The sequence below is a fragment of the Rousettus aegyptiacus genome, unplaced genomic scaffold (assembly GCF_014176215.1).
Source record: "Rousettus aegyptiacus isolate mRouAeg1 unplaced genomic scaffold, mRouAeg1.p scaffold_m13_p_3, whole genome shotgun sequence".
Classification (NCBI taxonomy): Eukaryota; Metazoa; Chordata; class Mammalia; order Chiroptera; family Pteropodidae; genus Rousettus; species Rousettus aegyptiacus.
The window spans coordinates 107274864-107293549 of NW_023416306.1; the positions used below are offsets into that span (position 1 = coordinate 107274864).

General features: G+C 34.3%; 1 protein-coding gene across 14 annotated transcripts in view; it reads left to right on the plus strand.

Annotated features, from left to right (window-relative positions):
* HNRNPC (heterogeneous nuclear ribonucleoprotein C) overlaps positions 1-18367 on the plus strand; it is a 45500-nt gene extending 27133 nt beyond the window's left edge. For 7 of the 14 annotated variants that reach the window (XM_016165568.2, XM_016165571.2, XM_016165570.2 and 4 more), the window contains 6 exons: positions 1338-1452; positions 2043-2090; positions 16308-16468; positions 17005-17118; positions 17353-17513; positions 17613-18367. In XM_016165568.2, coding sequence (XP_016021054.1) covers positions 1338-1452; positions 2043-2090; positions 16308-16468; positions 17005-17118; positions 17353-17513; positions 17613-17696 — 683 coding nt within the window. In that variant the 3' untranslated portion in view covers positions 17697-18367. The remainder of the gene's footprint in view (positions 1-1337; positions 1453-2042; positions 2091-16307; positions 16469-17004; positions 17119-17352; positions 17514-17612) is intronic. The other 7 variants (XM_016165576.2, XM_016165579.2, XM_016165577.2 and 4 more) reach the window with 3 other exon arrangements.
* The last annotated feature ends 319 nt before the right edge of the window (positions 18368-18686 follow it).

Below are 18686 nucleotides of genomic sequence, written 5' to 3' on the forward strand. Positions count from 1 at the left end.
TAGAAACCACTATTCGTATATGTGGAGGGTTTATTTAATTTTGATTGCTTCTAGGTAGTTTCAAGAGGCAGAATAGGGGACACTTATTTTTTTAAGGTAACAATTTTATGTGCGCTTTTGCCATAGTTTCAAAATAATGATGCCTGTATTTTTACTAAAATGCAATTTTACTAATATATATTCTGGGTATTAAACTCAGTCCTATAAAATCATGCAATAACTCAAGTGTAATCAATTTTGATACAGTTTAGTTCTGTTCTTACGTTTAAAATTGCTTTTTAAAAAATTCTGTCTTTAATTTTCTAAAAGTTTGATTCCAAAGTCAAAACTAAAAAGCAAGATTGTTACAAGCATTAGATGTTAAGTATTAAAAATAAGTTTAGTGAACCAAGAACTCAAAGATTATTCATAGATGTAATGGTTTTTAGCAAATAGACAATGTACTAAAAATTTGTTTTTTAATTGCTCATTTGGTGAACTGAGTTTTGGAGGGCTACTCTTTGATAATTGGTTTTTGACAAATGGACTCTAGTTACCAGAAAGACCATGGACTGTTGGTAGGCAATGGTAAATGGTAATGGTAAGGGTAAGTGGCTGGCCACTGGAATAGGTGTTTTAAAAGTTAATGTTGTAAGTGGAAACTACAGGATTTTTTTTCCCCATTGCTCCTTTATTTCCCTTTTCTTGGTGTGTGTTTGTGTATATATAAAAAAGGTTGTTTACTTAAATGATTCACAGTCTGCACAGTATTTCTTTACAAGCCTTTTTACGTGCACCTACCTTTACAGCTGATTCTATATGCAAGGGGAATAAAAATTTGCCTTTGTGGATAATTTAAAGGTATCATACTGCAGCCATATTACTTCATGAATTGTATGTTTTTATTTCTGAGGTCAGCCACTCATTTCTAATATATTTGTGCTAATTTAAAATGCACAGAATCATTCCTGGAAAGGCAGATTTATAGTCAGTCATACTTTTCTCTGTGTTGAAACTATGTGTTAACTGAATGAGCAGAACGGGTGGTCTGAATGAATGGTAAGAGTTCCATTGAAGTGGGAACGGAGGGTAGAAGGTACTAAAGACAAACTCAGTGTTTTCTATATAATGAACATTTCTTGAGTACAGAACAGAGGACTAAAAGAATGAAAGATTAAGTCCTTCTAGCCTTTTAAAAATTCTTGAGCTTTTTTTTATATGAGGAAAGATGAGATACAGTGTTAGACCTTTGTTGATTTACATGATTATTTACACTTTTAAAAGTTTGAAATTTCACCCTTTCTCCCAACAGAGTTGTCACTAAAATTTTTGTTTTGTTTTTGTTTTTTTTTCTTCAGATATTAATCTGGCTGCAGAGCCAAAAGTGAACCGAGGAAAAGCAGGTGTGAAACGATCTGCAGCGGAGATGTACGGGTCAGTACCAGAACACCCTTCTCCGTCCCCTCTACTCAGGTCCGGAACTTTATTATTTATAACTGCATTGTGTCCATCAGTGGGCATCTTCTCTGTTTTCTGGATGTTGGGAGGGTTAACTATAGTATGTTTTATCTATGTAAGATTAATGCTTTATTAATTTTGTATCAATATACTGCTTTTGTGTCTGTTTCCCAGAGAATTATTAGAATTCCCTGAGATATTTACTATTAAAGGGCAGTTTGGTATTTATAGCATAAATTGAAATCTTTCAAGTGTTGTTGTTTAGCTTTTAAGAAGCTGAGGTGTAAGAAAGGGAAGGAGGATGACATAAAAAATGTTTAGTGTACTGTTGTAATTTTCAGTGCTCTTATTTTAGCTATTACATTGTGTGTTGAAATTTTAACAAAACTTTTCGCGTAAATTTGCAATTTGGCACTGCATGCTCAGTGGCCTAAGGTGCTTGAATTTAAGTGATCTGTTGTTTGAACAATTGAGGATTATTCTGTTTATCTGTTTGTAGAGGTTGATTTGGCATGGGTTTTGTTTGGGGTTTTTTTTCCCCATCAGCTTTTTGTGAGTGAACATTAATAGCTCCAAATTAAAACTGTTTGGTATTTATTTTTCAGCTCCTCTTTTGACTTGGACTATGATTTTCAACGGGATTATTATGACAGGTATGTTAAAGTTTTGTTTTTTCCAGTAAAAAGCTGTCTGGTGAGAACCATTTTATTTTGTTTTGTGGTAATGAGCATTCCCTTTTGTAGAAATGAACAAGAACACATAGTTTGAAACAGATTCCTCCATTTCTGCCAATACAAAATGAAAAATACTTTCCTGTAAATTGTCAGAGGTAGATTAGGTAAGGTGACATTTCTGTTAATTTCAGAGAATCAGTTTATATATCATTAGGACATATGAGGACATTCTCAGTATTTTCTGGAGTAATGGTTTTTCTTGAGACAAGTCACAAGTCAGTTTTCTCTTTAATATTTGTATGCCAAATAAAAGGGCTGACTTGCCTAATGATGAAATGGAGCTTAATTTGGAGTTCCATGGTCTCTATTTCCCTATTGCATACTTTCTACTTGACTTTGCATTTTATGGGATTACAACAAAATTAAAAAATGATGTCTAACCTCAATTCCTGGTCACCTTTAAGCAAACCAGCTAATACAAAATAGGATACAGGGGGTCATGGCATAGTTATAAAAATCAAGGAGGTTCGAATAATGATTATGATTTCCTCTTGTGCCATCAGAACATTAATCTGTTTTCGAGAGTCTTGAGAAATAAAATGGAAAGCTGTGTGGGTAGGGATAGGTCATGGATGGCTTTAAATTTTGGATTTAGAGCTCATGTAGGAATTAGTCATTGGTGAATGATACGATATGCAAAAAGTATTAGTATTACATTGGCATTCTGATAGTCTTCATAAATGTTAAGGAAACTTAGGTCTGTTTGATTTGCTGCATTTTAAATTATGCATTGTATGGAAGTATTTGAGCGTATTCATACATTGGACTTGAGAAATCAATATAAATTTTTGCTGTTTTTCACCTTATGATTCCAGTATTCCAGTCATTAGTATTTTTATGTTAATATATATAAGAATTCTAGCTAGATCAGCGCTGCTTTTGGAGTATAAGTAATTATCATCCTTGATTTGGGAACATTTTGCAGAAGAGAAACATTTGGACTCAGTTGATCAATTATGCGAAGGGAGCTGAGAAAAGGAATAAAGTTAGCCGGTAAACAGTATGAGTGAAGACCTGAACATGTATACTGTGTTTGAGAAATACCACTTAGACTATGGTAACTAGTCACTAAAAGGCCAAAAGAGTAACTGGAAAAAATAGTTTGGATCTGCATTGTAAAAATCCTTGAATGCTATAACATAAGGTTTTGTGATTTGAGTCTCTTTCATGCATCATCAAAATGGCTATTTGTACTTGAGATTTTTTCAGATACTGTTTGAAGACATTTTAAAAACTAATGATTTTTACATTTTGAAAATAATAAAATATAAAAATGGCAGACCATAAACAGTTGAGAGAATAGATCTGGGAAAACTTGGTCACTGATTGAATGACTTGAAGGCCCTGAAACCTAGTGAGTTTGAAGTAACTGTCCTTTTACTTATTCTGCACATGGGAATCTCTTGGTCACATTTAAAAGATATCCATGCCTAACTATACCTATAGAGGTTTTTATACAGTTGGTCTAGATAGACTTGTAAATATTGGTATCTTTATTTTTTATTTATTTTCTATTTTTTTTTAGGTGAGGCAACCCTCAGTTGACCTCACAGATTGCAAGGACCTTGTCAGTTTACAGTCCCTTATTTTTTTATGCCTACAGCACCTGGTCTTCTTAGGTGGTCTCCCATCCAAGTACTAACCAGGCCTGACCCTACTTAGCTTCCGAGATGAGGCAGAATTGGGCTTTTCAGGGTGGCATGACCAAAGTCGGTATATTTTTTGAAAGCCTCCTAAGGAATTCTAATGTCCAAGTAGGGTTGAGAATCATTGACAGCAAAGGATAAGGAAGTAGTTTTATTTCTGTGATTCTTACTTTGTTTCTTTATTGTCACTCCTTTTAAAAATATTTTAAGACACATTTTCTTGGATATAATTTCTGGGGTAGCATGGACTCTAGCATAAACTTCTATTTTAAATTGAGTGTATAGAAACTTTAATAGTGTATAATTCTACCTTCATGAGAGTAGGTCTCTAAAACTTTTAGTTGTCTTTGCAAGGCAGCAAAACTTTGACCATCGCTGTCTTGCTTTAAATAATTTTGGAAAAGTTGTTTTAAGAGAGGAATTTTGCAGAGCTAAATTGATAAGAGGTACAGATAGCAAGGAATAATGAAAAAAAAAGTTTATAGAACACGCTCCCTTTTTAATAGTTACTTCAACTTTTTTTTAACTGCATTATGGAACATTTCAAATACATATAAAGAATAGTGTATCAGTAAAAGACAAATAGTGCTTTTATAAACATAACTATAATACTATTTGTACATAAAATAATAGAATTCCTTAATTTCATCAGTTTTTGCAGACTTGGTTTTGTGGGTTGTATTTTGTGTTCTTTAGCATGTTCTTCTGCCAACTATATTTCCTGTGCATTAGTAGGTGGATTAGGAGGCTTGATTGGAGGATTCAGGTTTTTTTATCTTTTTTCTCCTCCCCCCCCCCTTTTTTCCCCTCTATAATTGGGTGGGAGATAGACCAGACTATTTCATTTAAAAGTATGCACTTCAAACATGATTTGCCTGACTTGACAGAAATGTCAAGTAGGCATTTTGTGTTTTATGAGGAGAAACATTTCAACTATCAGGAAGTAGGTGACTGACAATGTTTGTTAGGATTTAAGTGATTTGTATTTTTGCTTGGGTATTCATGGGTGTTAGTGATCAAGTCCCAAAGATTGTAAATACTTTACCTTTAAAACTGGAGGATAATCAGATGATAAAAAACTGAGTCACATGTTCATATATTGTCTTCTGAGGGAGACAACAGATGATTGGATTCTGTGGCCTTAATGCTGCTGCCTTCGCTGCAGTAAGGTTACTGACTTTCAGGTGGGGATGGGGAAGAGTTAAAAACTGTTAACCTGCAACCATTAAGTCATTGCCTTAGTTTGGAAAAATTTTTTATGCAAGTTTTTGCTATTGCCATTTTGTTCTTGTAGAATTTTGGATTCCATTTGTTTGTAAGGCCATTCCTGCTGTTAAAAGTGTGGAAGTTCTTAGATGAATTAACATAAATTGTTAGTTTATGTGAAACCACCATTTTAGATAATTTATTAATATCTGACACTGATACGCTGTTAACTCTGTTTCAGATATACTATAAACTCTATCATACATGGTTTATGATTACCCAAAGATTCCTTAACGACCCTTTTTTTCTGGTAGGAAAACAAGCCCCAAAGTAGCTTTATCTTTCAAGATGAATGTTTATTCAGGGTCTATTTATAAAACCAGGGGACTATATAAGTTACCCTTGTGTGCATAACATATTCTTTATTAATGATGAAAGTTCGATAAACCTATAAGCTGACAAAGATGCAGTTCCATGTGAGTCCTCTTTAAAATCTCTTTCCACATTGATTTTCATTCATTCACTTTGAAATTATTATTAGATAGTAGTATAATAGGCAGTATGGCGTTAAGTAAATATGCCAGTACACCATGATTAAGAAATGAAGTGCATCCACTCACCGAACAAATACAACCCGTGTATAACAATATAGTGTACAGTGAAGAAAATGCTGTGAAATTTAACGAGTTTTATGTGTCTTGCACTGTACAGGATTAGCTCTTAGAAAGATGAATTGTGTTGCCCTTTGGGGAGCTCTGAGTTCCATCTTTAAGATTTAAAGAGGCCCATTTTGTTTCACAAAGGGCTATATTTTAACTTACCTTTGATAATAAGGTTATTAAGCAGATAAAGGGAACAGCATTTAATAAAGATGCAGAGTTGTGAGTATGTATCTCTGGTGTATTTGGGGAAACTGGCAGCTGTAATTGGAAGGATAGTTGATTATAAGGGGCTTTGTATGGCACATTAAGGGATTGTGTCTTGTAGGCAGAGAAAGTTTAGAAACAGCCCCATGGCTAGAAAAGAGAAACTAAAGGGGCAAAATGATATAAGTAGTTACCATTGTGTGAATGCTGGAATAGAGAGGTAGTCTGGGCTTGGTGTGATTTATTGGGTTAAAGTTAGGAAAGTAGGTGTTTTGTGGGAAGAGTAGAGTCAAGTATTGCTGAAATTTTATCTTTTGTTTTTGTTTTTTTTAGCACCTATAGCACCTGGTATTCCTAGGTGAGATTTTATCTTTTTTGAGTAGAATTATGCGTTTAAAGGTTGAAATGAAGAGAGGTTAGACGTTTGAGTTGAGTTTTGGGGAACAAGCAGTTTTGTTGTTGATTTCTTATTTTACACATCTTTTCCAGGAAGGTATGCTGCTCAATAGTAAAGGAAAGTAGTTGATGTGTATAGTGGTGGCAGGCTATCGAAATTAAAATGGGCAAAAGAGGCTATCATGTTCAGTATTTGAGCCATTATTTTGTTTAGGCACACCAAGATTTAGGTTTTGGATAATAAATCAAATATAAAATATATTTGGAGGACATGCCACCTTATTGAGGTCATAGGAGTTGTCATATTGCTTCTCTCCTTTTCTTCCGTTTCTCATTCCTGAGCAGTGCTGGACCTGAAAGATGGGCTTTGTATATGTGTGTAAAGGGACATTATATGAAATACTCAGGTTTAGGAGAATTGGTTAGGTCGTTTGCATGAAATAGCATATGGTTCAGAGAGAGCAACAGGTTCTGGGCTATTCGAAAAGCTAAGAGATGCCTCTTTAGTTGTCAGCTTACAGTGACATTTTAGATGTCATTTTAGGCATGAGGTAAGATTTTGCATTTGCTCAGAGCCTCCTTGTATTGGTTGTATTTTTGTTGTGGGAACCTGACTTGTGTTATAGTTGCCAGGAGAAATTTGGATGAGGGTATAGGTGAGTAAAAATATAAAAATATACTTTAAACATGAAATTGATTGTTAATAGACTTAAAAATTTATATTCTACTTAGAGTTATTTTCTTGTTTCCTGGACTCTTGTTGAGTAGTTGGGAGATAGGTTTTTTTGAAAAATAGAGAAGCATTTGAATCTGGATCAGAGATGCCAGATGGCTCTGAATTAAGTGATGTTTTGGTTATATTATTGTCTAATCCAAAGGTAGTCTCTGCTGTTTCAGCAGTCTGCTTCTGGACATTCTTTCTTTCAGGTCAACGTTATTTCCCTCCCGTCCCCCCCCTTTTAAAAACTGAGCTTTATTGAGATATAATTCACATACTCCAAAATTCATTATAAAGTGTGCACTTCGGTTTAGTACATTCAGAGTTGTACAACCGTGATCATGATTTTAATTTTAGAACATTTCATTACTCCCAAAATAAATTTTACCTTATTAGCAATCATTCCCTATTACTTTGTCCCCAGAACCAGCACCCAGAAATCCACTTTCTCGCTATAGTTTTGCTTATACTGGATATTTCATATCAGTACAATCACACAATATGTGTCTTGTGACTGATTTCCTCCACTTAGAGTAATATTTCACATTGATCCATTTTGTACCATGTAGTAGTACTACATTTTTATTGCTGAATTATGTTCTCTAGTATGGATAATACCACATTTTGTTTATTCTTTCTTAGTTGTTGGACATTTAAGATGTTTCCACATTTTAAGTAACAGTGCTATGAACATTTGTATACACGTATGCATGGACATATTTTTATTTCTCTTGGGTATACATTTAGGAGTATAATGCCAGGTCTTAACCTTGAGGAACTGTCATCCTGTCTTGCAGTGCAGCTGTACCATTTTTACATTCCCATCAGCCATGTATGAGGGTTTCAATTTCTCCACATCCTTGTCAACATTTGTTTTATTATCTTTTTTTATTTAAGCCGTTTGAGAAGATTAGTAATGTTATGCCAGTGTGGTTTTTGTTTGCCTTTGCTTAACTTAATGTTGAACATTAATGTGCTCATTGGCTGTTTATCTTCAGAAAAATGTTTGTTGCCCATTTTTAATGGAGTTTTTCATCATCATTGAGTTGTGAGGTTTCTTCGTATATTCTGGAGATATGTGAAATGGACAGTCGAAGTTTATTACTGTTTTGTGATTGTAGCTGTATTAACTTAACCAATTTACTAAGGACATTTAACTGGTTTCTAAGGATTATGGTTTTGTTATAAACTGAAAAACTCTAGGCTGTCTTTGGAAATTTTTTATAGGTAGTAAATAGATGTCTGAGGAAGCAACAAACCAAAACAGTGCTGTCCAAAAAAACTTTCTATGGTGGTATAAAAATTCTATATCTACACTGTTAGTATGGAAGACATTATCCACATCTGGCTGGTTAGCATTTGAAATGTGGCTAGTAGAACTGAGGAACTGAATTTTCAGTTTAATTTAACTGCATATGGCTAGTGAGTTCACTGAGTTCGGACAGTGCAGGTCTAGAATGCTACAAGTAAAGACTGCTCTTAGGCAAGAAATTAGAGAACCAGGTTGTAGTTTGGAACTAAGCTAACAAGGGCTATTGACAGAATATTCAGGAAACTTATTTTTCAGGTAAAGAAAGAGTAGGTATGCTTTGGATAAATAGGATGAGATTACATTTTGATACCCTTTTCATAACTAATCCAAGGAATGAGAAACAAAGTCCATTGAATAGAATTTGACTTGTTTGGGCAGATAACCCTCTTTTTCAGGACCTTATTATTTTACAGTGACCAAAATTTATTACAGTGAGATTATTGGAGTTCAGCAGTGGGGACAGATTATTAGAGAACAAAAATTACAAGCAGGAGAAACTCGTAGAAATTTGTATTTTTGATTTCTTCACAGGGGAGCATAACATGATAGTCCAAAATCACGTTCGTTATAGGCACAAGATTTGAAGTTTATTTTGTGATAAATAGCTTGAAAACAATTCCATTTTTGGTAAATTATTCAAATTTTGTCTGATTTTTCTTGGGCTAAAACCTCCAATAATCTTTGCAATAGAAAGAGGCAGACCAGTCCTGATTTTCCAGCTATAAGGGTAGTTTTGATTTGTTATCTGTTGTTGGTAACGTGATTTATAATAAATTCTTTCCTAGAAGCCAGTTTAGAAAAATCACTTATTTTCTCAGCAAATATTTGTCAAGATCTTACTGTGAAGTGTTGTGTATACCAGGGATACTATAGTGGCGAACAGATGGCTTAAGAGAAGAGAAGATGGTTGGATTGAACACATCGCCCAGAGCATTTTAAAGCATTGCATATCTTTAGCTTTTACTCTGAATGAGATGGGAAGCCATTTGAGCATTGGATGAGGATCTTATTTGTATTTTAACAAGATTACTCTGGAAATAGAATAGTGGCCAATGAAATTATCTAGGCAAGCATCATTTGGGGAAGGACCAGGGAACTGGGAGTGGGAGTGGTGAGAAGTGTTTGAATTTCGAAGTTAGTTACAGATAGATTTGCTGCTTACAGATCAATGTGTGGGCTGAGAAGAGCAATCAAAGATGTCACCAGAGTTTTGGCCTGGACAACTAGAGACTTGATATTTATAGACACTGACAATGGAAGAACATTGGAGCAACTAGAGTGAAGGGTGGATTAGTTGTGGACATAGTGCACCCTGTACACATCTACTTTGAGAGATGTTAAGTAGTAGGTAGTTGTTTCTGCTCACAAGTCATAAAATCATGGTACTAGATGAGTGGAAATAGAAATGAGAGATCCCTGGATGGAGCACAGCAACTTATAAAGACCTGAGAGATGAGGAATGAGCAAAGATGATTGAGAATGCTGTAAAGAAAAACATTTAGAGAAAAACCAGAAGCATGAAGTGTTCTGGAAACTGTGTGAATGTCAAAAGGGTAGAGGGATGAACTGACAAATATTGATAGTTTAATAAATGAAGGTTTAGAAATGTCCGTTTTTGATTTATCAATGTGGAGAACATTGACTTTGACAGAGGTAGGTTTTGATAATGGTGGGGGGATACTCTTAAGGAGATTCAAGAGAAGAGAATGAAAGGTAGAAATTGGAGACAACATAGAAAACTTTTGCCTTCGGTGTACAATTTTGACATGAATAGCCATGTGCCTACCAGAACAATTAAAATACAGATAGGTCTATATCTCCCAAAATTTCACCATAAAGTTCCTTTGTTGTAGTCAGTTACCTCCCTCCACCCCGTGCCATAGCAACCACAAATCTGTTTTCTCAGACAGCATCTTAAAATAAATTTTATCATAAGTGAAACAAATGTATGAGAATATAGGAATGAATGGGCTTACAAGTTCTTAATGTATGGTCTATAAACAATATTCTTCATAAATATTTTAATAATTTCAGCTTTTTAAAACTAAAAATCTGACCACACTGACAGTGTAAGACATTATCTTCAAAAAAGATATGAAGTGTGATATTTTGGAGCATTTGTTGAGAACATCAGGACAGATTATTGATGTTATAAATCTTTGGTGAGGAGTCTAGAAGAGATTATCACCTGAATGGAAAGCTTTATAAACAGAAGCAAAGTCAGATTAAAAATCGTGCTTCTTAACATAGTCTTGGATCCAGTCCTGTTACTGAAAAGATTAAAAGATTGATCCAAGACTCAAAGCAACCTCCTAGTTATTGCTCAGATTTCTTTTTTATTAAGAAGATTTTTGGGTGAATTTTCAAATTGTCTTCCAGTGAAACATCTAGTTTCTTGTAACATAGCTTCTCAGTGAATCCATCAAGACACACATCACTGTCTTAATTTTAAGATGCAGTTTTCATATTTTAAAATTTGTAAAGTCGCATACATTTTTTAAATGACTATGCATACTTAATTTTTCCCCCATGGAAAGCTGTTATAAAAATAAATCAGTGGGGCAGTTTTCAATCCAAAGTGTCTTTGAATTTGTAAAAATACCCCTCAATACTAATATCAACAAATCTTGCTGAAAGACTGCAGTACTCATTGTTAATGGGCACCTTTGATGCTACATATGCAGGGGCTATTGATTCCTGTCTATGAAGGAATGCATGTGGTATATCTCAATCTTGATCATTGTTCTTCGGGTAAGGTTCTTAAACATGCCAAGGATAGTAATGAAAGTTTTCTTTCTTTCCTTTCCTTTCTTTGTTACAAAATTTTTTTCCCCCATAGTGTATTAAATGTATATGGAATGATCCTGTACATCATACTGTTTTATCATGCTGATTGAGCAGTGTTTGCTGTTTTTAATTTGACTGTTATACAGATAATCTGTATCCTTTATGTATCATTGGATAAAGTCAACAGGAAGAAAGTTAAGGAACATAAAGTGCAACTATACACATTTACCTTGGTAATTGGCACTTCATCCATAAATTACCTGAGCAAAACAAGTGTAAGTTAACAATTATATCCAGTTTGGCTTCTCCCAGACTTAACACGACAGCATATTTGTGAAGGAGAGCCTGCAGATAACATTACAGACAGACAAAAATTATAAAAATTTAGCTAGTTGATTTATTTTTAAACTCAAAAGCAAGAATTCCAAGTACATCATGAAAATGAGGGCTCAGGGATCTTTTTTAACATGTAATTTTATATTTACATTTTAACATACACATAATTTAAACATGTTACACAGTCATTTTTAGGACATTTTTTTCTTACATAATTAAAGTCAGTATACTCAAAATATAGCTTCGAAGTTTAAAAAATATATGCTATAAAAATTACAGTAGTTAGAACTTAAATTTCTAGATTTTAGTAGGTATTTGTCTACATTTGAATTTTATTTCATAATCTTTGATAATAACATTTAAGATAATTTCATTTCGTTAGTTAACCGTGTTAAAACATAAGATTTTAAAAGTCTGCTGAGGGAGTTGTGCCATCTATACAGTTAGTGGGAAATGTTTTGGTTGTTTTAAAAGATATTGGAAAATAGCTATCTAAATCATTCCATCATAGTTTCACAGAAGCGTTTATGAAGACTGGGAAATAAATATTTAGAAATTATTTTGTAATGTTCACAGATATCAGTTATTGAAAGCCTTAAATCTTGAACGGTTTTAGAAATTCTGGTATTCATGAATATCACTACCCGATACTCTGTTCATGCAATATAACTGCTTAGCTTAAATAAAACAAATTTTGTAAGGTCCTTTTTTATAATGTTATGTATTAGGGTATGTTCTGAAGGTTTACTCTGGTGACATGTTAGGAAATTTAAAATTGAAGTTGTAGATTGTCACCGGTTAGAGCACACTGGTAGGAATTAAACTTTTATAAAACATAATAGCAGAAGATCTTTACTCAGTGCTTTAGTTTAATTTCAACTTTTTAAGTGATGTGTTAAAGTGTAGCTATAGAATTTGAGACGGGGATCTATTATTAATTGGGATTTAATTATTAGAGCTAGGTTGGCTCTTAAAATTTATAAATTTACAGTTGTGTCACATTGTATTTTACGGTTCTTTGTATGTGTCCCACAAATTACATTTTACTGATAATTTATTCATTGGGATCTTTGTTCATCTCCACTTCCTTAAAATCATCTTGTGAATCTTAGGGATTTGTACCTATTTTTTTTCTCTGTGTCTCTATAAAGCATATTTCTCAGATACGGGCACATAATATTCTAGATTTGGTCCTGATTAGCTTAAATAGAGTGGAATATTCCTGTTGTTTCTAAATCAGTGGTTTTTAACTTTTTGCGAATGGGTACATTCACAGAATGTTAGCAATTTCAGGGATTCTCAGACATGCTAAAGCTCAATTATAGTAGCCTGTAAAATCAGTCTCTTTTCTAGGAAAATCAAAGGCAAGCAGGAATAAAATTCATCTTGAAATTTTCCATTGTAGATAAAAAAGAATGAAGTGGAAGGAAATGATAACCTCCGGACACTTTACTGAAATTAAAATGGGATTGCATATTTAAACTGAATTTGATAAATTAGTATTGTACTGGGGGGAGGTAACTTTACTGTAGTGCTCTCACCTTTAAATTATTTCATGTTGTATTTTTTTGTGTGTGGGCAACAATATCTGACAACTAGTTGGTTCTCAAGTTACCTTTTTGGTAATTGATATGCTTTAAATTATTTTTAGTCCAAATTTTTAAGACAGGACACTTCTATGTTACATTAAATAAATGAATTTAGGAAAATATAGATTTTTAGTAATGTATTCTAGTTGTTTCTATTTTGATAGTGATTGAAATCTCTTTTTAAAACTATTTTAGAGGAGTTTTATTATTTTTCTATTAGAGTTGGCATTCAGTATTTTTTTTAGCTTTAGTTATATGACGTAGTACTTTGATATTTATATAATTTTGTAACTATCAGTTTGTACTTAATTCCTTCACCCAGCCCCACCAATTCCTCTCCTATCTGACAACCATCAATTTTGTTCTCTGTATCTATGAGCCTCTTTGTTTTGTTTGTTCATTTATTTTGTTCTCACATGTAAATGAGATCATAGTATTTGTCTGACTTCTTCCCTTAGCATAATATCCTCTAGGTATTATGTTAAGTGTTGGTTAACGTGTTTTCACATCAAATTTATTGTTGTTATTGTTGTTGTTATGACCCGAAATGCGTTAAGAAGCTTGCCTTTGAAAACCTGTATTTTCAATAAGTGCCTTGTAATGCTAATGTTTTAGCTTGGAGATTAGGATAAAGACTTTTTGTCTTATTTGTTCAGATGAGTAGTAGTAGTAAGCTGATGTAAATCCAGAAATGTTTAGTTTTCTTTAAAACAGCATTTTAATTATCTTTATTCAGACTAGATTTTATTAACAACACTTACTGTGCAGATTTCTGATTTAGGTAGCAGTCATAATTCTTTTAGGTGTTAGTATTTGTTCCTTTGGTAATAATGAAACTTCATGAAGACTTTAATGACTTGGGCTTTATTGGTAGGGGATCAGCAGCTGTTGCCTTAGGTGATTTACTATACATGGAGAAAACGATTAATTTATAACTAGTTCTTAAAGCTGTCATGCTGAGCTTCCTATTATCTATCCCTTAAGGGTTATCCTAGTAGGTATGAGTTTTCTCTTCGTGTTGTCTTTATGTTTCATAGCCATGCACTTTGACATTTTTGAAGCAAGATCAGCTTAAACTTCCTTTAGAAGTTTTTAGGGGTCCGTTTTTGCTTGAGCAGCACTTAATTTCTATGGCACTAAAAGCCCTTTGGGATTATCAGTTGATGTTTCTAAATATATTTTTCTTCCAGGAAGTAGAGCATTTGACTCCCATTTGTGTTCATGAGGCCATTACACAGATTCAAAACAAATTGCATTTCTTGGCTTATTTTCATTATGGCCATTGTCCTGGATCAGATGAAATAGTATAGTTCAAAGGGAATTCAGTGCCATAAAGTATAGGGAATCTGGAATGGCTAGCTCATTGTTTTGGAGACTGGTGCCATTGAGAGTGAGTGGTTTGGGAGGTAGGTTAAATCTCTTAAATTCTTCAGGGCTGGGGCATGAGCTCTTTCATGCCCAAAGATACAGATAACTCAACCTTATTTACTTCCAGAAATTATTTTAAAAGTATCATAAATGTTGTCATCTTGCACAGAAGAGAGTAGTTTCTGAACACCAATATTTTATAGTTTCTTAATCGTTATACGTAGGAAAATTTGGGGCCAAAAAAGGAATTTTGTGTAAAAATGGAAAATAGTAGTGGTAATAAAAAGTATCTTCTCCATGTTAATTCCCATAAATGGGTTAAATATAACATAAAGTCACAGTTCACTTAATAACTTGTCTACTGAGAAGAGACCACTATAGAAGTGCCAAGGCCTTCCTGATTTTGAATCATAAATTTTACTTTCTGGGGCTCAAACTTCAAAGTGTTTTTATTGTAGCTTAGAAAAAAGACATAAGGCTTTACTAACTAGTACAACATCATTGATTCTTTGGCATGTGGCAATTACTACATTTCAAGGGGAAAAGTTGTAGGTGACCATTGACTAAAAAAAACTGCTTCAGTAAATATTAGTCATTCCCCATCTTGTTTGGCTGTGTGTATATGCGCTTTCTTAATTTAGGAAAATTTTTCTATCATAGAGAAAGATAAAATATATAATCTTGTTAAAATAGGATGGAAACATTTTAGGTTAAGTTTGGTTAAGCAGAAGAATTATCTATGAGAGCCTGTAAAATCGGTGTTTTCACTACTAGGAGGATTGGGGACTATTACAAACTCAGAAGACTAGCGATTAATGAATGACATATATAAAAAGAGAAGACTCAACATCACATATATGAATTCTAAAGATTTCAAAGCTGTTTAATACATCACATTAGTTCCTTAAAACCTTTGAACTAAGACAGAGCAACAGTTAGGTGTTCTTTATAGAAGACTACCTGGGCCTTGGAGTTCAATTGATTGCTAGAAAGGTGCAGATCTAGAATTTTAAGTTTTTTGTTTTTATTCTACTGGTGTGTCTGCGCTGCCACAGGCTTTTGTAAAAATAGCAGCATGGAATCTAGCATCTTTCTAGAACTGATGTCCATGTAAGAAGTTTTTGGTTGTGTTTTGAATTTTTTCTTTGCCTTACCTATCTTTAGCTATCACAGGGACACTTATCCAGTGGAAGCAGCAGTTGATCAACCAGTGATTTTTGAGAGCCAAATGTGTGCTGGGCAGTGGATATAAGCACTAGTGAATAGTGGGCAAGATAAAAAATATTCTCTGTCCTGTTAGAGCTTTGAGTAGAGCTTATGCATAAATGTTGTTAGAATTGGTCATGGTATTTTACACACAGCTAACACACGAAATGGCTGTTTGTTTTTTAGGCCCAACATGGTTAATATTGGCAAGTTTATGTGGTTCAACCTAGCAATCACTAACTAGTAGTAATGATTTTGTATGCTTCTGTGGGTGAAAAAACCAGGATTTAGCTAACAATGAATATTCCTATTTGCAGACTCAATTAATTGCAATTCCTTTTGTGAATATTTTCTTTGGCTTATATGAATTGTGTATATTATAGCATATATGTAAAAAGAATAAGGTCAAGGTAAAAGCCATGCATTATAAAAACTACTGTTTACCATAGTACATAGGAACCTTTTAGTCCAGTGCTTAAGGCCAGCCAACCCTATCATTGGATGCGTTAGTGTATATTGTAGTATTTTCTTGAAGAAAAGTGGCAGGCTTAAAAATTTCAAAAGGTGAAAATTTTTACTGGCCTTTTGAATGAAATTGGAAAATAAATGATTAAGAGACTGGACATTATTACTTTATAAAGTCACTGTTGTTTGGGTCCTGCTGACTTTATTTTAGTGTGAAGGAATTCTGTTTTCTTATCTATAGGATGTACAGTTACCCAGCACGTGTTCCTCCTCCTCCTCCTATTGCTCGGGCTGTAGTGCCCTCCAAACGCCAGCGTGTGTCAGGAAACACCTCACGAAGGGGCAAAAGTGGCTTCAATTCTAAGAGTGGACAACGAGGATCTTCTTCCAAATCTGGAAAATGTATGTATTATTATTGCAGTTTTGTAATTCTGGTATTTCTTGTGTGTTGAAATAGGGAAATCAATACAGTTAATAATGTTCAGTTTTTGTACAAATGCCTTTGTATAATCAAAATAATGAAAGAGAAGAAGATAGGGATTAAGGGATGAACTCTAGACTGTCTTTTATCCTTAAGACCTTGTTAGTTTGGATAAAGTTATTAGGCTTTAGAGAGTCGAGGCATCTGTTAAATTTGTGAAATACATATCAGTAAATCAGTACAGAATGTGCTTTCAAAAGGAACTGAAATCTTCAGCAGGCCTACAAAAGTCAGAATGCTACTGCTAGTTGAGTAAGGCACCATTGGTTTCAGTTTTCAGCTACCAAACTAAAAGATCAAAAGTCCCCATTACTAGGACAATCTATTTATTATTGGCTTCATTTCTCCCTGCGGATCTCCTGTTGGCTGCTAGTGTATAGTCTACTAGGAATGTATTTGGTAACTGGTAGCTTCTGGTACATTTGATTCTCATTTATGGTTTTGTTTATATTAAAAGTGAAAGGAGATGACCTTCAGACCATTAAGAAGGAATTGACGCAGATAAAACAAAAAGTGGATTCTCTACTGGAAAGCCTGGAAAAAATTGAAAAGGAACAGAGCAAACAAGGAGGTAAATAGTCCTGCTGCTTGTTGTGTGTAGTTTTGGGTTAGTTACCTAAGATAGTTGAAAATATTCATTGGACTAGTGGGATATAAAGCAACTGACTATGGGAATTTGAATTGGGAAGGTCATTTGTGTGGGAGGATTTAGACTTGTGCTGCAGTTGTACGATTATTAGTGGGGATTGTCTACATCCTGTGGACATTACTTGCCCCTAGACAGACTTGTCCTTCTCATCCCCAGTAGAGATGAAGAATGATAAGTCAGAAGAGGAGCAGAGCAGCAGCTCCCTGAAGAAAGATGAGACTAACGTGAAGATGGAGTCTGAGGGGGGTGCAGATGACTCTGCTGAGGAGGGGGACCTACTGGATGATGATGATAATGAAGATCGGGGGGATGACCAGGTGAAAACCACGGGAAAGGAAAGAAAGAGGTGGTGGAGGGGGGATCAGGGACACATGGAGTGCCTCTAACTCCATCCTATTTGTGTCTGTTTCTCACAGCTGGAGTTGATCAAGGATGATGAAAAAGAGGCTGAGGAAGGAGAGGATGACAGAGACAGCGCCAATGGCGAGGATGACTCTTAAGCACATAGTGGGGTTTAGAAATCTTGTCCCATTATTTCTTTACCTAGGCGCTTGTCTAAGATCAAAATTTTCACCAGATCCTCTCCCCTAGTATCTTCAGCACATACTCACTGTTCTCCCCGTCCTGTCCTTCCCATGTTCATTAATTCATATTGCCCTGCGCCTAGTCCCATTTCACTTCCTTTGATGCTCCTAGTAGTTATGTTAAGTCTTACCCTGTAATTTTTGCTTTTAATTTTGATACCTCTTTATGACTTAACAATAAAAAGGATGTATGGTTTTTATCAACTGTCTCCAAAATAATCTCTTGTTAATACAGGGAGTACAGTTCTTTCCATTCATACATGAGTTCAGTAGTTGCTTCCCTAACTGCAAAGGCAGTCTCATTAGTTGAGTAGTACCTGAGAGCAGCTTTGAGTTAGAGTATGTGTGTTATACCCCACATAAGAGTGCTGTGTGGGACTGTTCAACACAAATGTAACAATGTTATTTTTGTGAATGAGAGTTGGCATGTCAAATGCATCCTCTAGGAAAATAATTAGTGTAATAGTCTTAAGATTTGTTTTCTAAAGTTGATACTGTGGGTTATTTTTGTGAACAGCCTGATGTTTGGGACCTTTTTTTCTCAAAATAAACACATCCTTATTAAACCAGGAATTTGAAGAAAAAAACCCTGGTTTTTTATTTTTGTATTTTATAATTGTTTATTTCAAATTCTTTGTTTCACAGCGGCTTCCACAAAACCCTTAAAATGTATTAGATATAATTTTCCCTGAGTTGTAATCATTATGTATATCAATGTACACTACTCAAATTATATTTCATTAGGGTAGGTATTGAATTAAGGAGACAAGTAACTGTGGAGCGGAGAGTCCTTCATATCCTAATGAAAACATTTGGGAAATACATTATTAAGCCTTTTCATCAATGCTTTGTGGTCTGTTTGGCACCCTTTTTTGAGATTGTTGTTTTGTCCTTACATAGAAAAGG